At 35.6% G+C, this 24,926-nt stretch overlaps 1 protein-coding gene across 3 annotated transcripts in view; it reads right to left on the reverse strand.

Moving 5' to 3' along the window:
- Positions 1 to 4,240: 4,240 nt before the first annotated feature.
- Positions 4,241 to 24,926, reverse strand: part of LOC123552802 (uncharacterized) — a 62,811-nt gene continuing 42,125 nt past the window's right edge. For all 3 annotated transcript variants that reach the window (XM_053540891.1, XM_053540890.1, XM_053540892.1), the window contains 9 exons: positions 20,905 to 21,142; positions 17,144 to 17,263; positions 16,558 to 16,653; positions 14,854 to 15,034; positions 11,449 to 12,491; positions 10,982 to 11,028; positions 10,096 to 10,154; positions 9,366 to 9,497; positions 4,241 to 7,420 (listed from right to left, as the gene is read on the reverse strand). In XM_053540891.1, coding sequence (XP_053396866.1) covers positions 7,317 to 7,420; positions 9,366 to 9,497; positions 10,096 to 10,154; positions 10,982 to 11,028; positions 11,449 to 12,491; positions 14,854 to 15,034; positions 16,558 to 16,653; positions 17,144 to 17,263; positions 20,905 to 21,142 — 2,020 coding nt within the window. In that variant the 3' untranslated portion in view covers positions 4,241 to 7,316. The remainder of the gene's footprint in view (positions 7,421 to 9,365; positions 9,498 to 10,095; positions 10,155 to 10,981; positions 11,029 to 11,448; positions 12,492 to 14,853; positions 15,035 to 16,557; positions 16,654 to 17,143; positions 17,264 to 20,904; positions 21,143 to 24,926) is intronic.

Consider the following 24,926-nt stretch of genomic DNA (forward strand, 5'->3'; position numbering starts at 1 on the left):
CAAGTTCAAAACTGGGTAACATGAGCTCAAAAACTAGGTTACTATGTCAAATAATGACGCCATACTCAAAACTGGGTCATGTGGGAAGAGGTGAGCGATTCAGGACCATCATGGTCCTCTTGTCTTTGATTTGACCTAGTGACCTAATTTTTGACCCAAGATGACCCATATTCAAACTTGACCTAGATTTGATCAATGTAATTATTTTGGCCATATTTCATGAAGATTAATTAAAAAATACAGCTTCTATCGCATACACAAGGTTTTTCTTTGATTTGACCTAGTGACCTAGTTTTTGACCCCAGATGACCAATTTTCAAACTCGGCCTAGATTTTATTAAGGTTATCATTTTGACTTTGACTCAGGAAGATCAATTGAAAAATACAGCCTCTATCGCATATACAAGCTTTTTCTTTGAATTGACCTAGTGACCTACTTTTTGACCCCAGATGACCCATATTTGAACTTGACCTAGATTTCATCAAGGCAATTATTCTGACCAAAATTCATGAAGATTAATTGAAACAAGAGGGCCAAGATGGCCCTAGGTCGCTCACCTGAAAAACACACCATAACACAACATAACAGATTAAACATGTTTGACCTAGTGATTTCATGGAAAAATATATTCTGACCAATTATCATTAAAACTGAAGCAAAAATCTTGAGTATAAGTAAGTATTTTCTGTGATTTGACCTAGTGACCTAGGTTCTGACCCCAGATGACCCATATTCGAACCTGACCTAGATTTCATCAAGGCTATCATTCTGACCAAATTTCATGAAGATCAATTGAAAAATACAGCCTCTATCGCATACACAAGGTTTTTCTTTGATTTGACCTAGTGACCTACTTTTTGACCCAAGATAACCCATATTCAAATTTGACCTAGATTTCATCAAGGCAATCATTCTGACTTAATTTCAGGAAGATAAGTTGAAAAATATAGCCTCTATTGCATACACAAAGTTTTTCTTTGATTTGACCTAGTGACCTAATTTTTGATCCCAGATGACCCATATTCAAACTTGACCTAGATTTAAACAATGCAATTATTCTGACTAAATTTCATGAAAATCAATTGAAAAATACAGCCTCTATCACATATACAAGCTTTTTCTTTGATTTGACCTAGTGACCTACTTTTTGACCCCAGATGACCCATATTCGAACTTGAACTAGATTTCATCAAGGCAATCATTCTAACCAAAATTCATGAAGATTAATTGAAAAATACAGCCACTATCACATACACAAGGTTTTTCTTTGATCTGACCTAGTGACCTAGTTTTTGACCCCAGATGACCCATTTTCGAAATCGGCCTAGAATTCACCAAGGCAATCATTCTGACCAAAATTCATGAAGATTAATGGAAAAATACAGCCTTTAATCGCATACACAAGGTTTTTCTTTGATTTGACCTAGTGACCTAGTTTTTGACCCCAGATGACCCATTTTCGAACTCGGCCTAGATTTCATCAAGGTTATCATTCTGACTAACATTCATGAAGATTAATTGAAAAATACAGCCTCTATTGCATACACAAGGTTTTTCTTTTATTTGACCTAGTGACCTACTTTTTGATCCCAGATGACCCATTTTTGATCTCGGCCTAGATTTCATCAAGGTAATCATTCTGGCCAAAATTCATAAAGATCAACTCAAAAATACAGCCTCTATCGCATACACAAGGTTTTTCTTTGATTTGACCTAGTGACCTAGTTTTTGACCCCAGATGACCCATTTTCGAACTCGGCCTAGATTTCATCAAGGTAATCATTCTGACCAAATTTCATGAAGATCAGTTGAAAAATACAGCCTCTATCGCATACACAAGCTAAATGTTGACAGACAGACAGACGACAGACGCCGGACATCAAGCAATCAGAAAAACTCACCTGAGCATTGCTCAGGTGAGCTAAAAATGCAGCCTCTAAAGCATACACAAGGTTTTTCTTTGATTTGACCTAGTGACCTAGTTTTTGACCCCAGATGACCCCTTTTCGAACTTCGCCTAGATTTCATCAAGGTAATAATTCTGACCAAATTTCATGAAGATTAATTGAAAAATACAGCCTCTATCGCATACACAAGGTTTTTCTTTGATTTGACCTAGTGACCTAGTTTTTTACCCAAGATTACCCATTTTCGAACTTGGCCTAGACTTCATCAAGATAATCATCATTCTGACCAAAATTCATGAAGGTTAATTGAAAAATACAGCCTCTATCGCATACACAAGGTTTTTCTTTGATTTGACGTAATGACCTAGTTTTTCACCCCAGATGACCCATTTTCGAACTCGGCCTAGATTTCATCAAGATAATCATTCTGACCAAATTTCATGAAGATCAGCTGAAAAATACAGCCTTTATCGCATACACAAGCTAAATGTTGACAGACGCCGGACATGGAGCAATCAGAAAAACTCACCTGAGCTAAAAAGTAGGTCAAGGTCACAGTCAAAGGACCCCTAATCACTTGGGGTCATCAGGTAATTATAATTAAACAGTCTGGAAATATGATCTGATAATTTTTGAAGTATTTATTCCTATATAACTCATATTACAAGTGACCCCCAGGGCAGGGCCTCTTCACCTCAGGGGAATAATTTGAACAATCTTGTTAGACATCCACTAGGCAATGCTACATACAAAATATCAAAGGCCTAGGCCTTGAACTTTCAGACAAGAAGATTTTTTTCCCTATATAGGTCTATGTTAAATTTGGGGCCCCCAGGGGCATAATTTGAACAATTTTGGCAGAGGACCACATGGCAATGCAACATACCAAATATCAAAAGCATAGGCCTTGCAGTTTCAGGCAAGACGATTTTTAAAGTTTTTTCTTATATATGTCTATGTAAAACTTGAGACCCCCCAGGGCAGGGCCTCATTTCACCCAGGGTTATAATTTGAACAATTTTGCTAGAGGACCTCAAGGCAATGCTACATACCAAATATCAAAGGGATAGGTCTTGTGGTTTTAGACAAGAAGATTTTTTAAAAAAAATTCCTATATGTCTATGTAAAACTTGGGACCCCTGGGGCAGGGCCTCTTTTCACCCCAGGGGCATAATTTGAACAATCTTCATAGAGGACCATTAGATGATGTCACATGCCAAATATCAAGGCTCTACGCCTTGCGGTTTTGGACAAGAAGATTTTTAAAGTTTTTCCTTTCGGCCATGGCAACCAGAGTTCTGCATGGAAAATTTTGAAAGGGGACCACCCAAGGATCATTCCTGTGAAGTTTGATGTAATTCTGTCGAGTGGTTTTCAAGAAAAAGATTTGTTTAGAAAATGTTGACGGACGGACGAACACGACAGACATTGAGTGGTCACAAAAACTCACCATGAGCCTTTGGCTCAGGTGAGCTAAAAATAGAACGATCTTTTAACGACATCTCCGAAACCGCTAGTCCAATTTTGAAATAATTTCAAATAAATGGTTCTAATGTAACCTTCTACCTAGACTGTTCAAACTATTCAGATTCATCTAAAATCATGGGCATAAGGGGGCAGGGTCACTTTTCCCAATATGTATATAAGTGGAAACTTTATGAAACTGCTCACCCGATTTAAAATAATTTCACACAAATAGGCCTTGTGTGACCCTCTACCAAGATGTTCAAATTATTTCGATTCATCTAAAAACATGGCTGCCAGGGGGTGTGGTCATATTTCCCCATTTGTAAATAGATGAATCTTTAAAAATCTTCTTGTATGAAAGTGCTGGCCTGATTTTAAAATAATTTGACACAAATGGTCCTTGCGTGGCCCTCCACCAAAATTGTTCAAAATTAGTTAGATTTTTCAAAAACCATGGCTGCCATGGGGCATGGTCATTTTTCCCTATAATATATGTATATATTGGAAACTTTAAAAATCTTCTTGTCAGAAACAGCAGGCCCAATTTTAAAATAATTTTACACAACTGTTTCTTTGTGACCCTTTATGAACATTGTACAAATTATTGCGTTTCGTCAAAAAACATGGCTGATTAATGTGAAAAAGTTGGCAGTTACTTGTGGAGAAGAGGTTTGTACTGGTACAGGATCAGAAACACTGTTACCATTACATAACTGAAATACTGCTGGAAAACGGCCTTAAACCCAAAACAAAACAAAATTATGTAACTGAAATACTACAGTGGCATTAAACCCTCCTGAAATGAGAGACTTGTTGCAATAACACAGCTTGTATGGATATGCTAATAAAATGAAAAAGCAAAAACTATCTGTAGAGCATTTTAATGACTTGTATAAAATTTTATATGTATTTCTCTATTGTAAACTTGTTTACAATTGTATATTATATAATTCTTGCATAAACGTAGTTCTATACATACAATGCAATAACCTCACTTAATGTAACTAAAATAGTGGAACCTATGACGTACTTACATAAAACAGTACCATGGACACATTCTTCTCAGAAAGCAGGTTCCTTTAAGTTAAACAAGTCTTGTGGTGTTTAGATCTATATCTTCCAAAAAATGTAAATTTACTTGTAGTCCACAGTTTAGTTTTCAATAGACTTCATCATCAAACTTGTTTTAAAATGACAACAAACATAATTTACATCTTAAAAGATCTAACTGCTGTACTAACTGAAAAATTTACAGACAATAAAATAAATTTATTAAAAGGTGGGTTAAAATGTTCCTAAGGCTTGTTATCTATCGCTCTTGATCAACAAAATGGAGATAAAACTTCAAAGAAAACATCACAGATGTAAATTAAAGTTGATATGCCCTGCTTTTTGCACTAACAGTTGATTGCATAGTATTAATTCCATTGCAACAAACTTGAGAAATTGAGTTTACACTTAAATTTGAAGTTGAACCTCTGTAAATGTTGCCTTCAGAAAGCAAACACCTTAGAAGGCAAATATTTTTTCCCATTTGACAAATGTTTTAGTAAATTAACCTGTGAAGAACAACTACCTCTGTAAAAGACTGATACTTTAGTTTTCCCAGAGGTGTATGCTTTACACAGGTTGGACTGTATGCATGTAAAGGCTACATTCATACTGTATAGTAGAACCTGACTTAGCTAACACATGTATTAAACAACCACTAAAGCAGCCAGTCAATTAACTTATCTAATTTCAATTTTTCTTTAGCAGTCACCTGCCTGATTTGACTATACATGGAAAAATAATTCATTTTTTCATCACATGTTTGATGTCTCGGAAGTGAAATAAAGCCATTACATAATTTAGGTATTACGTTTATATCAAGTCGCAAGTGTAGGAGACCTTGGCTGAATTGACTAAGTCTATAATAGGTAAAGAAAGAAGATATTTTGATGTTTCAGCAGGAAAAGGTTACATGTGATTAAAAGGAATATTTCATTTGTGTCTTTCCACGTAGAATTTATTACGCTTATTGAATAAAATTGATAAAATGCTCTCCAGAGCCTCACATTTTGTTTTATTCAACTCATTTAATAAATTCAGTATGAAAAGACACTTGTGTAATATCCTCTATTTCTTGGATAAAAGTAATAAAAGTGATATTACCAAATAGTTAAAATTTGACTTTTCAAACAGATTAAATTTTATTTAAAGAATAAAATGATCTTTTTTTTTTTCAATAAAACAAAAAAAAAATCATAAACAAGGAGCTGCGTTCAATAAACGCTTGATGCCCCCAGTGGCATCCTTGTCGATAGATTTTGCACCCAAGTCCAAAACAAGGCCAAGGTTAAGGTCAAACTGAGGTCAAGTGATGTTTGAAGATGAGGAATGGTCACAGTTTACATCTGTATTAGTATCAATTCATTCTTGTAAGGGGTATTGATGCTAGACGAAACGGTCCCATTTGGTTAACCAAGAGATGGCCCATATAAAGCAACCTAAGTCCAAAATGAGGTCAAGGTCAAGGTCAAACTGAGGTCAGGTGATGTCTGAAGATGAGGAATGGTCACACATTACATCTGCAATAGTATAAAGTCATTCTAGTAAGGGGTATTGATGCTAGACGAAATGGTCCTATTTGGTTAACCAAGAGATGGCCCATATAAAGCAACCCAAGTCCAAAATGAGGTCAAGATCAAACTGAGGTCAGGTAATGTCTGAAGATGAGGAATGGTCACACGTTACATCTGCATTAGTATCAAGTCATTCTAGCAAGGGGTATTGACGCTTGACAAAATGGTCCCATTTGGTTAACCTCGTACGGACAGACAGGACAATCACTATATGCCTCCCGCATCAGTAGATGCTGGGGGCATAAAAATATAAGAAATTAAAATAATCAACATGTAGTGAAGATTTTTCAGGACTAAAGACAATGACCACTAAGTCCTTAAAAGTTGATGAATTCTTACATATATAAGCCACACCATGAGAAAACCAACATAGTGCATTTGCGACCAGCATGGATCCAGACCAGCCTGCCCATCTGCGCAGTTTGGTCAGGATCCATGCTGTTCGCTAACGGTTTCTCTAATTGCAATAGGCTTTGAAAGTGAACAGCATGGATCCTGACCACACTGCGCGGATGCGCAGGCTGGTCTTGATCCAAGTTGGTCGCAAATGCACTATGTTGGTTTTCTCATGGCACGGCTCAATTATGTTGTTACAATCTATTCTTTTAAATTTTTAAATTTCAGTATTTAAATAAACATGTCTACAGCTATAGTTGATCACAACACAAATGCATAATTATATCTTTGGAAGTGAAATCAGCATTTATCACACATCAAAGCAAACCCCTTAAATCTCTCTTTAATATACTACTAGAAGCAGATATTCAATCAAAATGAGCTAGCACTACTCCACTAAAATCCGCAGACTTTTCAAACACATGAATCCAATACAACTGCATTTCCATTAACACTTTCAGCATAACACGCAATCTAATGAGAATTTTGTCACATCCCAACAGATTCTCCCCAAATGTAAATCTTGTCATAAAAAGCTGGTTTTCATCTGTCTGATTTTCAGGGTAAGTGTCTGCTCCTGTTTAGGTAAAAATTTGCAAGAGAAAATCAGGTTTTCCATCAGAATGGGATATCTGTCACTATAACTCCTATTTCAGGTTGCTATCCTTGTTCAGAACACATTCTTCCTGTATCTAGTCCTCAAATGGCTGCTTTTCCAACTGTTGGGATTATGTCAGAGTTTACACAACAGGAAACCAAATATACTTTAAGGAAGAGTTGATTTCAAATGTGATTTTAGCCATGTACAAGCAAACTCTTTTTAGTGGGGTTTCTTTTGTGTGATAGCAGGCTCTCCAGTGGAGGAGTGTGTGTTCCTGATGGTTCTCCAACTACTGGAATTTTGTCATGTACAGAGTTTTGTCATGTTAGTGCAGGCTTTCCACTTATGGTGATGGTAGAGCTGGGCTCAAATCTGACAGGAATGTATCCATCTATGTTGCATCCAACTACACATGCCTCGTCATCTAGAAAAGCAATGAATAAACTGGGTATCCTATTCAAACATATAATTATAGTGATATATTCAGACTATGAGTAGAGGCTCATTATCTGGACAAAAACTGTATATTCTATTCTAATACTGACTGCAGAGGTGAAGGGGTAAGTGTCGAAGTGTTAAGCCAAAGGTTGTGGGTTTGAAACATAATTCAATATGGAGAATTTGACAGCAGTTACTTGAGCAAGAGCACTGGTCAACAGTCTAAACAGAGACTGCAGTAAATATAGGTAATAAGATATCTCTCTATTACCAAGGTTAAGGTAGTTCTGCACATCTGACAAACCGGAAGTGATGGCGTAACGTTGTTCATACAGAAAACGTATTATAAAGCCTGGATTCGGTGTAAAGAAATGAAAACCTTTGATCAAATTTATTACAATGGCAGTGTTAATATCTTTCTCTCTAAAGTTAAAACAAGAGCTGTCACTATTGGTGACAAATGCCCCGAAGCCTGCCCCAAGAATGCTACAGTTGTATGCTCAAAAAAATCACTCATCATTTCGTGACCTTGACCTTGACCTAAGAGGCCCGGGTCATAAGCGTGACAAACCTTCTCAATATGGTTAACATTTGTGTCAAATTATTTTCAAATCCCTAGATAAATGGCAGAGTTTATATGGACCAGACAAGAAACACCTTTGACTTCTAAGTGTGTCCTTGACCTTGGAGTTAGGGGTCTGGGTCTTGTGCAGGACACCTCATCTCATTATAGGGAACATTTATGCCAAGTAATTTCAAAATCCCTTCATCAATGGCTGAGTAATGAAACGGACAATAAACAGACCATGTTAACCTTTAACCTCTAGGTGTGACCTTGACCTTAGAGCTAGGGGTCTGGGTCTTGCTCATGACTCGTCATCTCATTATGAGAAATATTTATGCCAAGTAATTTCAAAATCCCTTGATGAATGGCAGAGTTATGGACCAGACACGAAACAGACCATGTTAACCCTTGACCCCTAAGTGTGACCTTGACCTTGGGGCTAGGGGTCTGGGTCTTGCACATGACAACATCGTCTCATTATGGTGAACATTTATGCCATGTTATTTCAAAATCCCTTTATGGATGGAAGAGTTACAGCCCGGGCAAGAATTTACCGGATGCACACATGCACGGACTCACGGACGGACAGTGTGATTTGAATACGCCCACCTTTAGGGTCATAAAAACATCTGACATGTTTAATAATTCAGAATAATGTCTTAAACTTAAGCTTGAAATGTGCGGTTCACTTTAATCAAGGTCAAATATATCAAACTTGAAGTTTTGTAAAATCATGGTTAAATGTTGAATATTTGGATCCAAATTGGTAGAACTACCTTGCAATATTCAAATATCACACATATCAGTACCACAAGAACCTGCTTTCAATAGATGACTGATTAGGATATTTAAGATTTATATAAACAAAACATTCAAAGACATAAATCATATTAAACACATACGGCAACAAAAGCACCGCAATGCGGAGCAATATACGCCCTAAGATATTACCTTTAACCCGTAAGTGTGGCGAGTCATCCGAATCATGTGCTCTGTATGTTGTCTTAATACGGTGAACATTTGTGCCAAGTTTCTTAAAAATCCTATAAGCAGTTCAAGAGTTACAGAGCGGACACAAAACAAAGTCATAAGACCTCTAACTCCTGTGACCTTGACCTTGAAGCTAGCCACCCATAACATGTGCTCTGCATGTTGCCTCGATGTAGTGAACATTTGTGTCAAGTTTCTTCGAAATCCTTCAAGGGGTTTAAGAGTTACAGAGTGGACATGAAATTGCTAAAAGATGGACAGACAGATGGACAGACACTGATGTCATAACATAATATGTCCCTTCGGGGGTATAAAAAAGGAGTAAAACAGAACATACTTAATTATGTGTGGAAACCAAAAACATTGATTATCTTACCTATGTGCATTTCAACAGTTTCCAGACTAAATGACTGCTTTATCTGTTCCAACTGAAGTCTCCCATTATCTAACAAGAATTTTTTCTCTATTTTGAAACCATCCTTGCACCAGAAACATATCTGAACTGTATCTGAAATAAACACATTTACATATTTAAACTGAATTACCCAAACATTTGCATATTTTCACAATAATTTACCACTGTCATATTATACAGTGATTTTCCCTACACATTTATATATTTTACAGTGATTTACCCAACATTTACATATTTTACAGTGATTTACCCAACATTTACATATTTTACAGTGATTTACAAAATCAGAATCTGTGACTAGTTACTTCCTCATACAGATATTTGCAGTTCCAGCTAATCCATGGTACTGAAATGTGTTTTTTTACAGTTTTTTTTTTAAGAAACAGTACTAAGAGATATCTGTTCTGGTCATGGACAAAGTAATAACAGATAATTCTTGTAGCCAATATCCCAAATAGAATGTATTGATCAGTTACTGGAAGTATTTCTCAAATATAACGCCTGCATTTTCATGTACTGATTGTATCATCACATAACTAGAAACTACAAACATGTTCTGATTGCAGTACTATTAGCAAATCTTTTAACTCACTGCACAACATTACATGGGTGAATAGCAGTATGAGATTTTATTAAGTCAATAAACAAGAATTAATATCATGTACAAGTTATCTACTGTCCTACCACTAACCTGGTTTATTAATGGACTGGTATCTCGTAGGCAGCACACAAGAAGACTCATCCACACGTCTGTAATGTACATGTACATTGAGTTACAATCAGAGACATAATTAGAAACTGTTTTCAGTAAATGTTTCGTTTCACCAAACTGGTTTAATTCATTACTAAATAGGCATACTTATTTTTTATCAAGTAACATAAGAACGTGGAGGAAAAATAACAAAAAAAACTTGTAAATGTTGGTGTGGATGTAAAAGTAATCCCCAATGACCTTGACCTTCGGGTGTTACTAAATGAAAAGCTCTCAGTAAGACAAGTCCCCATGTAAGGTGTAATTAGTTAAGAAGATACAATGAAATTGAGAACCATGTCATAAGACTTTAACCAACACTGTCACAAGATCTGACCTTCATATTTTGGGTACCTTACCAGAAACCAAAAGATGTCTGCCCAAACCAGAATCAATCCTTATTTTGAAATTTGATGATAACAGTGGCAATAGTAAGAAGATCTAGTGAAATTTAGAATGGTGCCAGACAGCAACACCTACGGCAATCCCATGTAGAGTACAATACCATCCCATTTCTTCAAATCAAGCTAAAAAAAAGTTTCTCTCGTAATCAGAAGTTAAATATTCTGGTTTGATATTTGGCTTGTATCTGCCATTAACCCTTACCCTGCTAAATTTCTATAATGAACTTGTCCATCTTTCAATCTGGAAAGTACTATTAACTGTTAAAAGGGGTGCTTACCAAAAATACTGACCGAATGGCGAACAGTGCAGATCATGATCAGACCGCACAGATGTGTAGGCTGATCATGATCTACACTGGTCGCAAAGGCATAATCAATAGTGGCCAGCATGATAAGGGTTAAGGTGCAGATTTCTTACATACCTGCTTAATGCATTCATCTGTTCCTGTAGTTTGGTAATCTTCTCATTCTGAAACAAAATTTAACATCATTTAACCAAATAAAAATGAAACCAACACATTAATATACATGTATACAACTCTTTTCAAAATGAGATTTTGTGTCACACTGTGACACTAATGATATTCATGGGGGGACTGATTTTCGTGGATATCTTGACTACATCAATCCTTAATATCTATATGTTGAACAAATCAAACTCCTGTTCATTTTACCTTTAAATAATGAAATCCTCAAATTCATTTCACCTTGAAATAGCCCTTTCAGCCAAATCCCCACAAAATTAAACAATTTCACAGAAAACATTTTGATAAAATGTTTGGTAAAATATGTAAATATGTTAATAGCAACATATTAAGTTTTTGCTTTCACACGAAGTGCTTACTTTTACCTTGATATATCAATACAAACTGGCAACAAAGATCTATACCTGCTCCTTCAGGAGTTTGTCAATGTCATCTAACGACTCCGTTGATATGCTCAATTTCTGTGCCCCCACTGTTTCAGTAACAGCATTACTTGCCACAGATTTTGATTTCAGTTTTTCTTCTAAATAATTCTCCATGACTTTCTCATTTTCTGTTTCTTCTTGACACAGTTTTTGAAAGTTCACCTGTCCAAAATTTCTTTTATGTGAATCAAAATCAGTTTTTTCCACTTCAAGTTCCAACTCTGAGATTTTTTCATCCCCTCCCACCTCAGTAATTTTAACACTTCCTTGATGTACATCATTTTGTATTCCAATTTTCAATGAGCTTATCTCCCTTGAAAGCTCTTCATTTGGAGGTGCAGAGTGTTCACTAACTTTTGAAACAGATTTAAACATAACAGATTCCACCTGTATTTCACTTTCAGGTAAAATTTTAGACTGCTCTTTGCACTCATTTTCACAAGTCACATGTTTTGCTGATGTTTCGTTTTCAACATTCTTCATATTTAGGTCTGGAGATTTTTCAGAAGAACTATTACTTTCAGCATAATGAACATGGTCTCTTGGTGACATTTCTGGGGAATCTGAAAGGTATTCCATGGGCATTTTAGTTGTAGCTTCTGTTTTACCCTGACTTGAACCAGAAGACTGCCGTGACAAGTCTTCTCTGTTCTGCCGCATAGATCTCTTTTTCCGAACTGGCCTTTTGGGAGGTACCGGAGCCTTGTTTTCAATTTCTGTATTACCGTTGACATGTTTACTGTCACCATGGCAACCATTTGCCTTCTGAACTTCAGAAAGAACGCTTTCTGCTTTAAAAGAGTCACTTCTTTCCTTAGATGCCCTTTTACTTGTATTGTTATTTTCTTTGTTGTCTGCCACTCTAATATATGAAGTACTATTTTTGAGGTTGGTATCAAAATTGATCACACTGTCATAGATGCTGTCAAAGTCTTTGTTGTTCTGGTTACCATTTGCAGATACAGAAACTGGAATGGATGGAACACTCTGGGTATGTGTTAGTGGTGCCTTCTCATGGCGACCTGAAATAATACATGTGCAAGACTTGGCAATAACTTATAGATTTCACAACTGTACTGATATATATCATTAAAATCTGTCATAGTAATGATCAATTTATCTGCTGACAAGCACAGTCCAAGTAGTTCTGTAGAGTATCCAGACTAGGGCAAAGGTCAAGGTCACCTACTCTGAACTTGGTATTAGTTTCTTGGCAATACCTGTAGTATTGTTGGCCTATTTACATAGGATGTCTCATCTTGTTGTATTTCAAAACTGATAATCAGTGCATCAGTGCAACTATGATATCTAGACCTAAAAAGCAAGAGGGATCATCTATTTACCAGCAGTCTACAAAGTATGTCTGTAGATGTAAGCAATAACCAAATACTAATCGGAAGTTATTTTCTGGCAAATGGTAAATGTGGCCATAACCTTTGACTTGTTAACACTTATATCAATAGAAACTAGAGATGCTTTTGAGAAAAGCGCATGTCTCCCACAACTGCCCCTTTGAAAAATGTCTAGTTTCTGTAGATGGCTAAGATGAATGGACCCAGTTAGACGGCTTGGACGAGTGGACTCAACCAGTAATTCAAGGGCCATAATTCAAAAGTGCCTGGGTGGATTTGGCTAGTTATCAAAGTTGGCCGAGGTCTTATGGTCAAACACATTTTGTTTAAGTTTGATGAAGATCGGATGAGAAATGTTCGACTTAGAGTGCGGACAAGCTTTGTGACAGACGGACACACAGACTGGAGTAAACCAATATGTCTCCCACACCACTGTGTGGTGGGAGACATAATTATCCGCTAACAATCATATGTTACATTGCTAAAGGCCAATTGGATGATCCACTACTATTTTCAGATCATTATTACCTTGACCATTGACCCCATATACTAACTGATTCATCTATTCACCATACAAACATCATCCTAAAAGGCATGACTGCTTTAGGTCAAATCATTCTAAAGTTATCAGTCAGACATTATCTGGTCAAACTAGAGCTATCACTTAAGGTGATGAATGTACCCCCGCATGCACTGACACATTACATTGCAATTTGACGCACACAAGATTGCATAATTATGTGGACTGTATGTATATAGACTGTATGTATACAGTATAGTAACAAAAAATAAAGTCCCATAACTATGCAGAATATTTATCTAAAAGAACGTAAAATGCACCATGCACAACTAGGGTTGGTACTGATCACTTGTGTGAAGTTTCATTAAATTGTGTGCAAGGGTTCGGAAGATTAGGTGCGCACAAGACTGCATATGCAGACTGTATGTACATAGTATGTTAACAAGAAACAAAGTCCCATAACTCTGCAATTTTTGTTGTTGAAAGAACCTAACTTGCCCCATGCACAACTACTGTTGTTGCTTTGTTACTGATCACTTGTGTGAAGTTTCATTAAATTGTGTCAAGGGGATGAGGAGAGATGGTGCGCACAAGATTGTGTCTATGTATATAGCATAGTAACAAAAAACAAAGTCCCCTAACTCTGCAATCTTTTCTTTCTGAAAGAACCTAACATGCCCCATGCACAACTACTGTTGTTACTGATCACTTGTGTGAAGTTTCATTAAACTGTGTCAAGGGGATGAGGAGAGATGGTGCACACAAGACTGTGTCTATGTATATAGTATAGTAACAAAAAACAAAGTCCCATAACTCTGCAATTTTTTTTTCTGAAAGAACCTAACATGCCCCATGCACAATAACTGTTGTTACTGATCACTTGTGTGAAGTTTCATTAAATTGTGTCAAGGGGATGAGATGGTGCGCACAAGATTGTGTCTACGGACAGACAGACAGATGAACAGACAGACAGACAGACAGACAACCTGAAACCAGTATACCCCACTTACAACTTTCTTGTTGGTGGGTACAATGACCAGCCATCTATCTGTATGAGGAAAACTGTGTATCATCCATTAAACTCTATTCTTTATTATAAGATAGTCCAAGTTGTCTGTCAGTTAAACATAGAAGGAAGGCAAGCATTGTATATTCTGTGATAAACAACGGCTTGAGTGTGGACTAGTGGAGGAACATTATGACACCAAATTGCTGCCTGATGTATGACACCAAATTGCTGCCTGATGTATGGTTCTTACTGTTCAGATGAATGAAGTTCATTATCATTTTTAATATTTCAACGAGTATGTTAGAATGAAAAGAAACAAAGCTATCCTGTGATTTATCTTATTTACCATGGTTCATCATTCAGATGCTTTCATAGTTAACCACTAGGAATAATGCACTCATGGTTCAGTTCCTACTAAACTCTAAACTATGGTAAATCAGTAAATAAAGAATGCAAAGGCTTTGTTTATTTAAGTTTATTATATGAAGAAACAAACATCTCACCATGTTTAAGGTTGAAGAACTTCAGTACAGATTTCATAGTTACTGTAGATGATGATGATGGAAATGCTACATCAGCAGGGCCCCTTTTACCAGATACAATCAGCACACCATCTTGGTCATCGTGACAACAAGACTTTGGTAAACCTGCAAGTCCTTTTGGTCTTTCTTCTTTATCTAGTGTCTACAAATTTTTAAAATTTAATGATTTTTACAATTTGAACAAGAAACTCAGCAATGCCACGAAACCAGGTTTTCAACAATTTTCATAAGAATAAACAAGAGTGCCAGAATGTCACAATATACGCCCGTCACAGCAAAATTCTTTACTTAGCACCTGTATTTGCAGAAATTTTGTGGTTGTTTAGTAATCATTGTAATTCTTTTGTTTTTCTAAGTCAACAAAAAAACTCCTTACCAGGTAGAGATACATTAAAATACACCTAAAATTAGAAAGTAACAACTATGTTGTACCACAGAAAAGTGGTCTTGGTTTTTCCCTATGGTCAATTATAAAAAAGTTACAATATAAGTTATTTATAGTAACAACTAAGGGAAGTTAATCTTAAAAAAAAAAAAAAAAAAAAATACAAAAAAAAAAATTGTAATTCCACACAGAAATCCTTACCAGGTAGTGATTGGTCAAAATACACCTCAAAATTGGATGTAACATGCATGTTGTACTAAAGAAAAATGGTTTCGTTTTTTCCCTACGTCTAGTAATGAAAAAGTTACAATATAAGCTATTTATAGTAACAACAAAGGGAAGTAATTCTTAAGGGAACTGCGCAAGACACTTCATCTCATGATGGTGTATAATTGTGCCAAGTTACATCAAAATCCATCTATGCATGAAGAAGATATGCTCCGGACAAAGTTTTCATTCTTGTATCCTTTGACCTCTAAGTGTGACCTTGACCTTAGACCTAGGGACCTGGTTCTTGTGCATGACACTCCGTCTCATGATGGTGAACAATTGTGCCAACTTTCATCAAAATCCCTCCATGCATGTAGAAGATATGCTAACCCTAACCCTAACCTAACCCTAACCCTATTTTTAGTAACAATGACCTTGACCTTGATCCCAGAAACCCCAAAATCATCCCAAGCTACAACTTTATATAAGTTTTCTATACACCAAGTTTCATCATGATAGCTCATTCCTAAGTTAAGTTATTGACCGGAAACCCTTTTTCTATTTTAAGTAACAGTGACCTTGACCTTGACCCCAGAAACCCCAAAATCAATCCCAGCCTTTGTCTTGATATAAGCTACATACATACCAAGTTTTATTCAAATATCTTTACCGAAACAAAAGTTATTGACCGGAAACACCAGTTTGACACCGCCGCCGCTGCCGCCGCCACCGCCAACTCGCCCGACCGACATCTACCCCAATCTAATAACTCAGGTTTTCGTTGAAAACCTGGTTAATAAACATAGCAGTAGAAATTATTCTAAATTTTTCCAGTAAGACTAACCTGAATTATTCTCATTTTGAAATATCAACCTCCCAAGTTGAATATATTTTGAATGTTACAACGATACGTTTTCCTCACTTTGATAGGAATCGTAAGATATTATTTGGTCATGTGACAATATTGTAACAAATCACACTCAAGCCTTTGGATTGTGGTGTTTTGTTTTATATAAAATTCTGTGTTTTATCTTCAGTTGATGCAATATGTCTGAATGTTGTAAACTTACTATTTCACATGTTTTGGTGAACTGTTTTCTATCAAACAAGTAGACCTGAATCAACGTCTGTACATTACTTCCTACCAATACCTGGTTCAAGTTGGCCTGAAAACATAAAATCCAATCACTGTTTGTAACACAGTAGATCATATTGATTGAGAATTATTGTTGCCATTTTTTTTTCAAAAACATAAATGTTTATTCTAGTCTCTCTTTCAATATATTTTACTGTGAGATATTTGTGTGTTTGAAAACAAGTACTGTGATTTAGCAGAAACTGGCCCTACTGAATGCAATAAAACAATGAAATTCCACTAAAAGCACAAAATTAATCTGTCACAAAAGGTAAATGACAAAATATAGCCATATAGAGCCTTTACTCTCCCAAAAATATCTACAATTTAACCCCCATTTCTTGTCCTAAATATGGGTCATTCAGGGAATTTTTTCAGGTCATCCAAAATCTCTGCATGGCCAAATTTTGTCATTTATAAAATAGTAAAGGGTACAATTTAAGATCCTGTGAATTTGTTTTGCACTTCATATGGATGGACACTTTTAAATTACATATCTGTAACACCTAACTAGGTCCTACCTGAAACAGAAGTAGATCAGGGGTTAGTACACCCTTCACATTTACACTGGAAACTCTAGTGGGTTTTCTTTCTGCAGACAAATCTATACAGTCCAGTCGTGAACTGTCTTCTAACACTGACTGAAAATACAAGCAATCACCGACTAATACAAGCAATCACTGACTGAAAATTCAAGCAATAACTGACTGAAAATTCAAGCAATCACTGATTGAAAATTCAAGCAATCACTGGCTGAAAATACAAGCAATCACTGACTGAAAATACAAGCAATCACTGACTGAAAATACAAGCAATAACTGACTGAAAATTCAAGCAATCACTGACTGAAAATACAAGCTATCACTGACTGAAAATACAAGCAATCACTGACTGAAAATTCAAGCAATAACTGACTGAAAATTCAAGCAATCACTGACTAAAAATTCAAGCAATCACTGACTGAAAATACAAGCAATAACTGAAATTTCAAGCAACAACTGACTGAAAATTCAAGCAATAACTGACTGAAAATACAAGCTATCACTGACTGAAAATACAAGCAATAACTGACTGAAAATTTAAGCAATCACTGACTGAAAATTCAAGCAATTACTGACTGAAAATTCAAGCAATAACTGACTGAAAATACAAGCAATCACTGACTGAAAATTCAAGCAATCACTGACTGAAAATACAAGCAATCACTGTCTGAAAATTCAAGCAATAACTGGCAAAAAATTCAACCAATCACTGACTGAAAATTCAGGCAATCACAGACTAAAAATTCAGGCAATCACTGACTGAAAATTCAAGCAATAACTGACTGAAAATTCAAGCAATCACTGACTGAAAATACAAGCAATAACTGACTGAATATTCAAGGAATAATAACTGACTGAAAATACAAGCAATAACTGAAATTTCAAGCAACAACTGACTGAAAATTCAAGCAATAACTGACTGAAAATACAAGCATTCACTAAATAAAAATACAAGCAATAATTGACTGATGTCAATGTACCTGTATTTGTGGATTTGGATAAGTCTTGCACTATATGGCAATGTGTGACCGTGATTGAAAGCAAGTGTTCAAAGTTTCAGAGCCATGTATCAAACAATTTAGACAAAATATGGAATGGTATGTGACACTTAACTAATTTCTATGTCAAACAAGAGCTGTCCATAAGACAGCACATTCTACTTCTCTCAGTGCTTGAACCTGAATTAAAGCTTTGCCAGTAATAACTTTATGAAACTTAACACAAAAATTCTACGTTAAGAAGGGGCATAACTGTCAAAATTCAAATTAGAGTTATAGGGATTGTTTCTCCTGGTGTAGACTTTGATAGTAAAAAACTATTATAAGTTTCAAGCCAAAAGCTTTGATAGTGACAGGGATAATTGACTTTTTCAAAAACTTTAACCAAAATATTCTAAGTTAAAAAGGGGCATAACTCTGTAAAATTCAGATCAGAGTTATGGGGATTGTTTCTCCTGGTGTAGACTTTGATAGTTAATAACTGTTTTAAGTTTCAAGTCAATAGCTTTGATAGTAACAAAGATATTTAACTTTATCAAAAACTTTAACCAACGGCGAGGTCAACGCCGCGGCAAGTGCAATATCTCTACTTTTTCTACAAAAAGTCGAGCTAAAACGGGCCATAACTTAGCTAAAGTCCTTGTCCTAGTTATGTAGGCTATGACAGTAAACAAGTGGTCAAAGTTTCAAAGCCATATGACAAACCGGTTAGCAAAATATGCACTGGTATGAAAAATTTAACTGATTTCTAAGTCCAAAAATTCAGCCAAAATAGTTGAACAGAGTTATGTACTCTTGCCTACAGATAGAGATCATAATGATAAACAAGTGTTCAAAGTTTCAAAGCCACATGTCAAATAGTTTTGACAAAACATTGACTTGTACGAAAACTGGATCATTTCCAAGTCAAACTAGAATGTGTCTGTAGGACACAGGGTGTGCCCCCCACTGGTACAGTTGTCACAAATAAGGGGAAATCATTCAAATGTTGGCAGTCTTAATGGGGTATAGCCTCAAAAAAAATTATGAAATGGATTCATTATTCTATACCATATACTTTTTGAGGTATGAGCATCACAAACAAAAAATCCACTATTTTGGCTATTTCAAGGTCCATAACTGTAATAAATGCTAAAATTCTCAAGAAGAATGCCAAGTGTGCAAGGTCACATTATGATAAAGACTCAAGCAAGGTTTCATGAATTTACATTTAATACTTTTTGAGTGAGGCACATAATCAGGTGAAAATGTGCATTTTTTGACTATTTCAGGGGCCATAACTCTGGAAATAGGGGGCGGACCCAAATGAAAAATAGGAGGTGTGCAAGTTCATATCATGATAAAGACTCATGCAAGGTTTCATCAATTTATATCAAATACTTTTTGAGCTAGGCGTGTCAAGAGGTGAAAACGTGCATTTTTGACTATTTTAGGGGCCTAACTCTAGAAATAGGGGGCGGATCAAGATGAAAAATAGGAGGTGCACAAGTTCATATCATGATTAAGACTCATGCAAGGTTTCATGAATCTATATCAAATACTTTTTGAGCTATGCGTGTCACAAGGTGAAAATGTGCATTTTTGACTATTTCAGGGGCCATAACTCTAAAAATGGGAGGCGGAGCCAGACGAAAAATAGGAGGTGCGCAAGTTCATATCATGATAAAGACTCATGCAAGGTTTCATCAATTTATATTAAATGCTTTTTGAGGTAGACGTGTCACAAGGTAAAAATGTGCATTTTTGACTATTTCAGGGGCTATAACTCTAGAAATAGGGGGCGGACCCAGATGAAAAATAGGAGGTGCGCAAGTTCATATCATGATTAAGACTCATGCAAGGTTTCATGAATCTATATCAAATACTTTTTGAGCTAGGGGTGTCACAAGGTGAAAATGTGCATTTTTGACTATTGCAGGAGCCATAACTCTAAAATTAGGGGGCGGAGCCAGACGATAAATAGAAGGTGCGCAAGTTCATATCATGATAAAGACTCATGCAAGGTTTCATTAATTTATATCAAATACTTTTTGAGCTAGGCGTGTCACGAACTTCGGACGGAAGGGCGGATGGACGGACACACGGACAAGAGCAAATCTATATGCCCCCACTACTCATGGGGGGGCACAAAAAGGGGAATAATTCAGCGAAAATAGCTGACAGAATTATGTACTCTTATCTACATATAGAAAATAATATAATAAATAAGTGTTCAAGGTTTAAAATCTACATCTCAAATAGAATTTACAAAACACTGACTTGTACGAAAACTGGACCATTTCCAAGTCAAAAAAGGGGAATAATTCTGCCAAAATAGCTGACAGAATTATGTACTCTTATCTACATATAGAAAATAATATAATAAATAAGTGTTCAAAGTTTAAAAGCTACATGTCAAATAGATTTTACAAAACATGTACTTGTACGAAATCTGAACCAATTTTCAAGTCTTGAAAGGGCCATAATTCAGCCAAAATACTAGACAGAGTTATGTACTCTTACCTACAGGTAGAGACTATTATAATAAAGAAGTGTTCCAAGATTGAAGTAAATATCTTTGATGGTATATAAGATATTACCATTTCATAAAAACTTAACCAACGCCGATGCTGGGGTGAGCTCCATAGTAGAGCTAAAAATGCTTATATTATCACCAGTGGATGTTTCTTCTCTTTTTATTAGCTAAACAATACAATTTTGATAAAATAATTTATACGATAATTTTCTATTTTTACCACTTACATCAGGATTTCTTTGAAGATTTAACAATGATTCTGTGGCAGAAGTCTGTTGTCCCTTTGGCCTAATTACTTCTCCTTCAGTAAGCTCATCCCTGACTGGTCCATTTGAATTTGAATTCAATAAATCAGGAATGAGGAATGTATCTTGCTGTTTGCAGAGAGATTCTAGAGGTAGTTCTGCAGCTGTTATAATTCTGTCTGATGAAATGGCTACAACACTTGATATATGTCCCAATAACCTGTACGCAGTTAGAAAGAGAAAATAGTTGTCTGCGTGCTTCTTGGGTTTAACTAAATTCTTTAACACTACTTCACTGCATTGTTTATCCCTTACCAGTAAAAACCTATTCTCCACCTATGTCTGACAACTTCCCCCTATGAATAATAGGTGAAAAACAAATGGCCTTAGACATACTGTCTTCAGTTATTCACCAAAAAGAACATTCACCAAAGAGTCAAATTTATGACATTAACCTGTACTTACCAGTACAGTCTAGTGGTTAAGGTGTTGGCTGCTTATCCCTGGGGTCGAGGGTTCGAGCCCCACTGGGGTCACAGCCACACCTCATATAACACCAGTACTGTGGTATGGTATTGCATGGTATCCCTGGGGTCCAGGGTTCGAGCCCCACTGGGGTCACAGTCACACCTCATATGACACCAGTACTGTGGCATGGCATGCGATATGTGATATGATATGTGACAGGACATGACATGACATGATATAATATGATATATTGGGTCCATGTATTGTATATAAAGACCCAATAAATGGGAAAAAAAGATCCAGTAAGAAGAAAGAGACCCAGCAATTACAGAATGAATCTTATTGGAGACCCAATAAGTTATATATATATATGATATGTCATAACAAGACAGGTTATGATCATATCAGATTAGAGAGACAGAGAAATCCTTTAGATATTTGCCTGTCCTGCTAACTTAGCCTAGCTCTTTGCAAATAGAGTGTAGGTATATAATAAAACAATATTCCTTTCTAGTATATTAATTTAAATGTACATTTTTCAACTACTACATTCAATAGAACACGCTACAGCATTGCCATGTTTAAAAACCTGTTGTTTAAACGATACAATAATCAGCACAAAAAATGAATAAACACAAACAAACTGACGTTCAAAAAATTACAAAAAGTAATCAATTTTGATTCTTTCTTTTCCGAATAATAGTAGCATGTTATGAAAGTATTAATAATTGTCTCACGTGGCCTTCACATGAGTCTTAATTACATTACAAAGATAACCCATTACAAAACAATACCTCACGATCCTGAGAAATATCCAGCTACATTATATTAACAAATCTATATATCACTACACAATATTACTTAATATTACTGTTGTTTTCATAGTCAGTCTATGATACACAAACTAGATAAAACATTCTAAAAATATTTTTAGAAAGCATTTCCTGGTTGAATAAGCTGTGGTAACAAAGTGTAACCCATATATAACATGCATATATAATTGATTAAGTCAGTGATAAACTAATTATGAGCTGGTGCCTCAAGGCCCAACCTATATAAAGTGATCACAAAAATGTCAGTATGCGGCTTGCATCTCATTTGCTAACCAAAGAAGTAGTAAGTTTTCAGTATATGGGTGGCAAGAAGTGTCAATCCATTATAAAACTGTCAATATCAATTACTAGGATCAGTTTTATGTTGTACGTTTCACACATTCTTGGCACGAATTTGCTCTATACATAAATTTATAGGTAATTTGCAAGATACACGTAGTTCATCTAATTGTGAACCCAGGACAGTCATTTCTTTATCCTTTCTTTAAAATCTCTTTCATGATTAATAAATCAAATTCATAAATTAAGTATTTACTTTTTTTATTAATCATCTATAAATTTAGTTTCCTTCATTCATTTATTTTATATATCCAAACAAAAAAACCTTCTGATGCTTCTTGAATCAAATTTAGACCTGAGACAAGCTATATTCAATATAAACCATAGTACAAAAGTTCTAACTAAATGCCTGTTTCCATTCTTTACATACAGTATTTGTTTGATTGTGTGAAGTATCAGGTAAATACTGTACTTCAAATTATAACGTTAAATCTTTTAATGCTGACCTTTTTCATGCTTAGCACCGAAACTTTAATAAATACGAATGACTTTGATAAAGTAAAGTATAAATCATTCTTCATGTATAATGAAAATCTTTTATGTCCACTATACACTAAATCTACACTGATTCACTATATTAAATACCTATCTGTTGATGAACTATCAATTTATTTACATTAAGGGGGAAGAAACAGCCCCGTGGCTGTCACGTTATACAGTCATGTGTAACATTCTACACAGATCATCAAACATGTTCTCATCAATGTCAGGGATATATCAATTATCTCTCAAATATCAAAACTATTAGTATTACAAACCAGACAAAAATATATTTGGACATGATGTATTTACTTGCTCAATTAACAACAAAAAATATGTCTACATAAAACTGAAAATGTTATCAAAAAACACTTTAAATCAATTTAAACCACTTAAGCAAACAAAAAGGTAGCTATTTCTCTCTTGTAAACCAGAGAAGGTTTAAGGTTAACATTGAAACAAGGTTTAAAATCTTGAGTAAAAGTGATTTCATGAAAATAAAAACTTATGCTGAAAACTGACAAGTGATCTTTCAGCACTTAAATGTTTTTAACCTTTAGCCCGCTAAATTTCTAAAATGGACTGGTCTATCATCAATTTGGGCAACACCATTTATTAACTGAAGAGATGTTCACTAAAAACTTACTGACCGAATAGCGAACAGTGCAGACCATGCACGAATGTGCAAGCTGATCTTGGTCTGCACTGGCCGCAAAGGCAGAATCACTTGCCGCCAGCAGGCTGAAGGTTAAAGAACAAGAACAAGAGCAGCTATTGCAAAATTAAAATATTTCAAACAATGTTCCAAATGAATTAGTTTCACATTCCTATGAGGATTTTGTGTTAAAATTTAAGTTAAATTGTATTGAATGAAACTTAATCTTGGTGTGACCCATAATAATGATTTCATTATATTACCTATTTTTCATTCCACTCCCACTCTCTAGTTTCAACAGAAAAAATAGTGTCTTTTTATCATTATTCTATTAAACATTTGGTAGAGCATTAACCATCATATCATGTTCATTTCTGAAGCGTTTTGTTTCTCTGATCTATCAAGATGCTTATGTAATGCCATGTTATGCTTCTGTAATACCATATCAAGTATCACTTTCTCCATACCACTGTGAAATCTTTCAATTTTTGGGCACAGAATTCCATAGCCTTGGCAAAAACAACTATCTGAGGGGGACACAAATTAGTGGATTCCAAATGTTAAAGATATATTATATGGAAGATTTGATTATCTGTTAGGATTTAATGAAAAGTATTTTATAGCCTGGCACAACCATGAAATCAATGAAAACTAGAGCTGCTTTTGAAAAAAGCACATGTCTCCCACAACTGCCTAATCATTAAGTGATTCAAAGTGGTTTGGTGGTTCCGATCAGTAATTTTTGGGAGGTCTGGGTGGTTTGGGTTAATGGTTCCGGTAGGTCTGGTTGGTTTGGATGAATGGTTCCAATCAGTAATTCAAGGGCCATAATTCAAAGTGCCTGGGCCGATTTGGCTAGTTATCGAACTTGGCCGAGGACTTATTGCAAACATATTTTGTTCAAGTTTGGTGAAGATCGGATGAGAAATGTTTGACTTAAGAATGCGGACATGATTTGTGACAGACAGATACACAGACAGGAGTAAATCAATGTCTCCCACACCACTGTGTGGTGGGAGACATAATTATTTCCCTATGAGTATTAATGATTTAACAGGAGGGTCATGATGACCCTATATTGCTCACCTGTTGAACTTGGCCTTGGTATCATCAAGATAAACATTCTGACCAAGTTTCATGAAGATAGGGTCTTAAATGTGGCCTCTACAGTGTTAACAAGCTTTTCCTTTGATTTGAGTGTGATGACTTAAGTTTTTGACCCCACATGA

The sequence above is a fragment of the Mercenaria mercenaria genome, chromosome 4 (genome assembly GCF_021730395.1).
Source record: "Mercenaria mercenaria strain notata chromosome 4, MADL_Memer_1, whole genome shotgun sequence".
Taxonomy (NCBI): domain Eukaryota; kingdom Metazoa; phylum Mollusca; class Bivalvia; order Venerida; family Veneridae; genus Mercenaria; species Mercenaria mercenaria.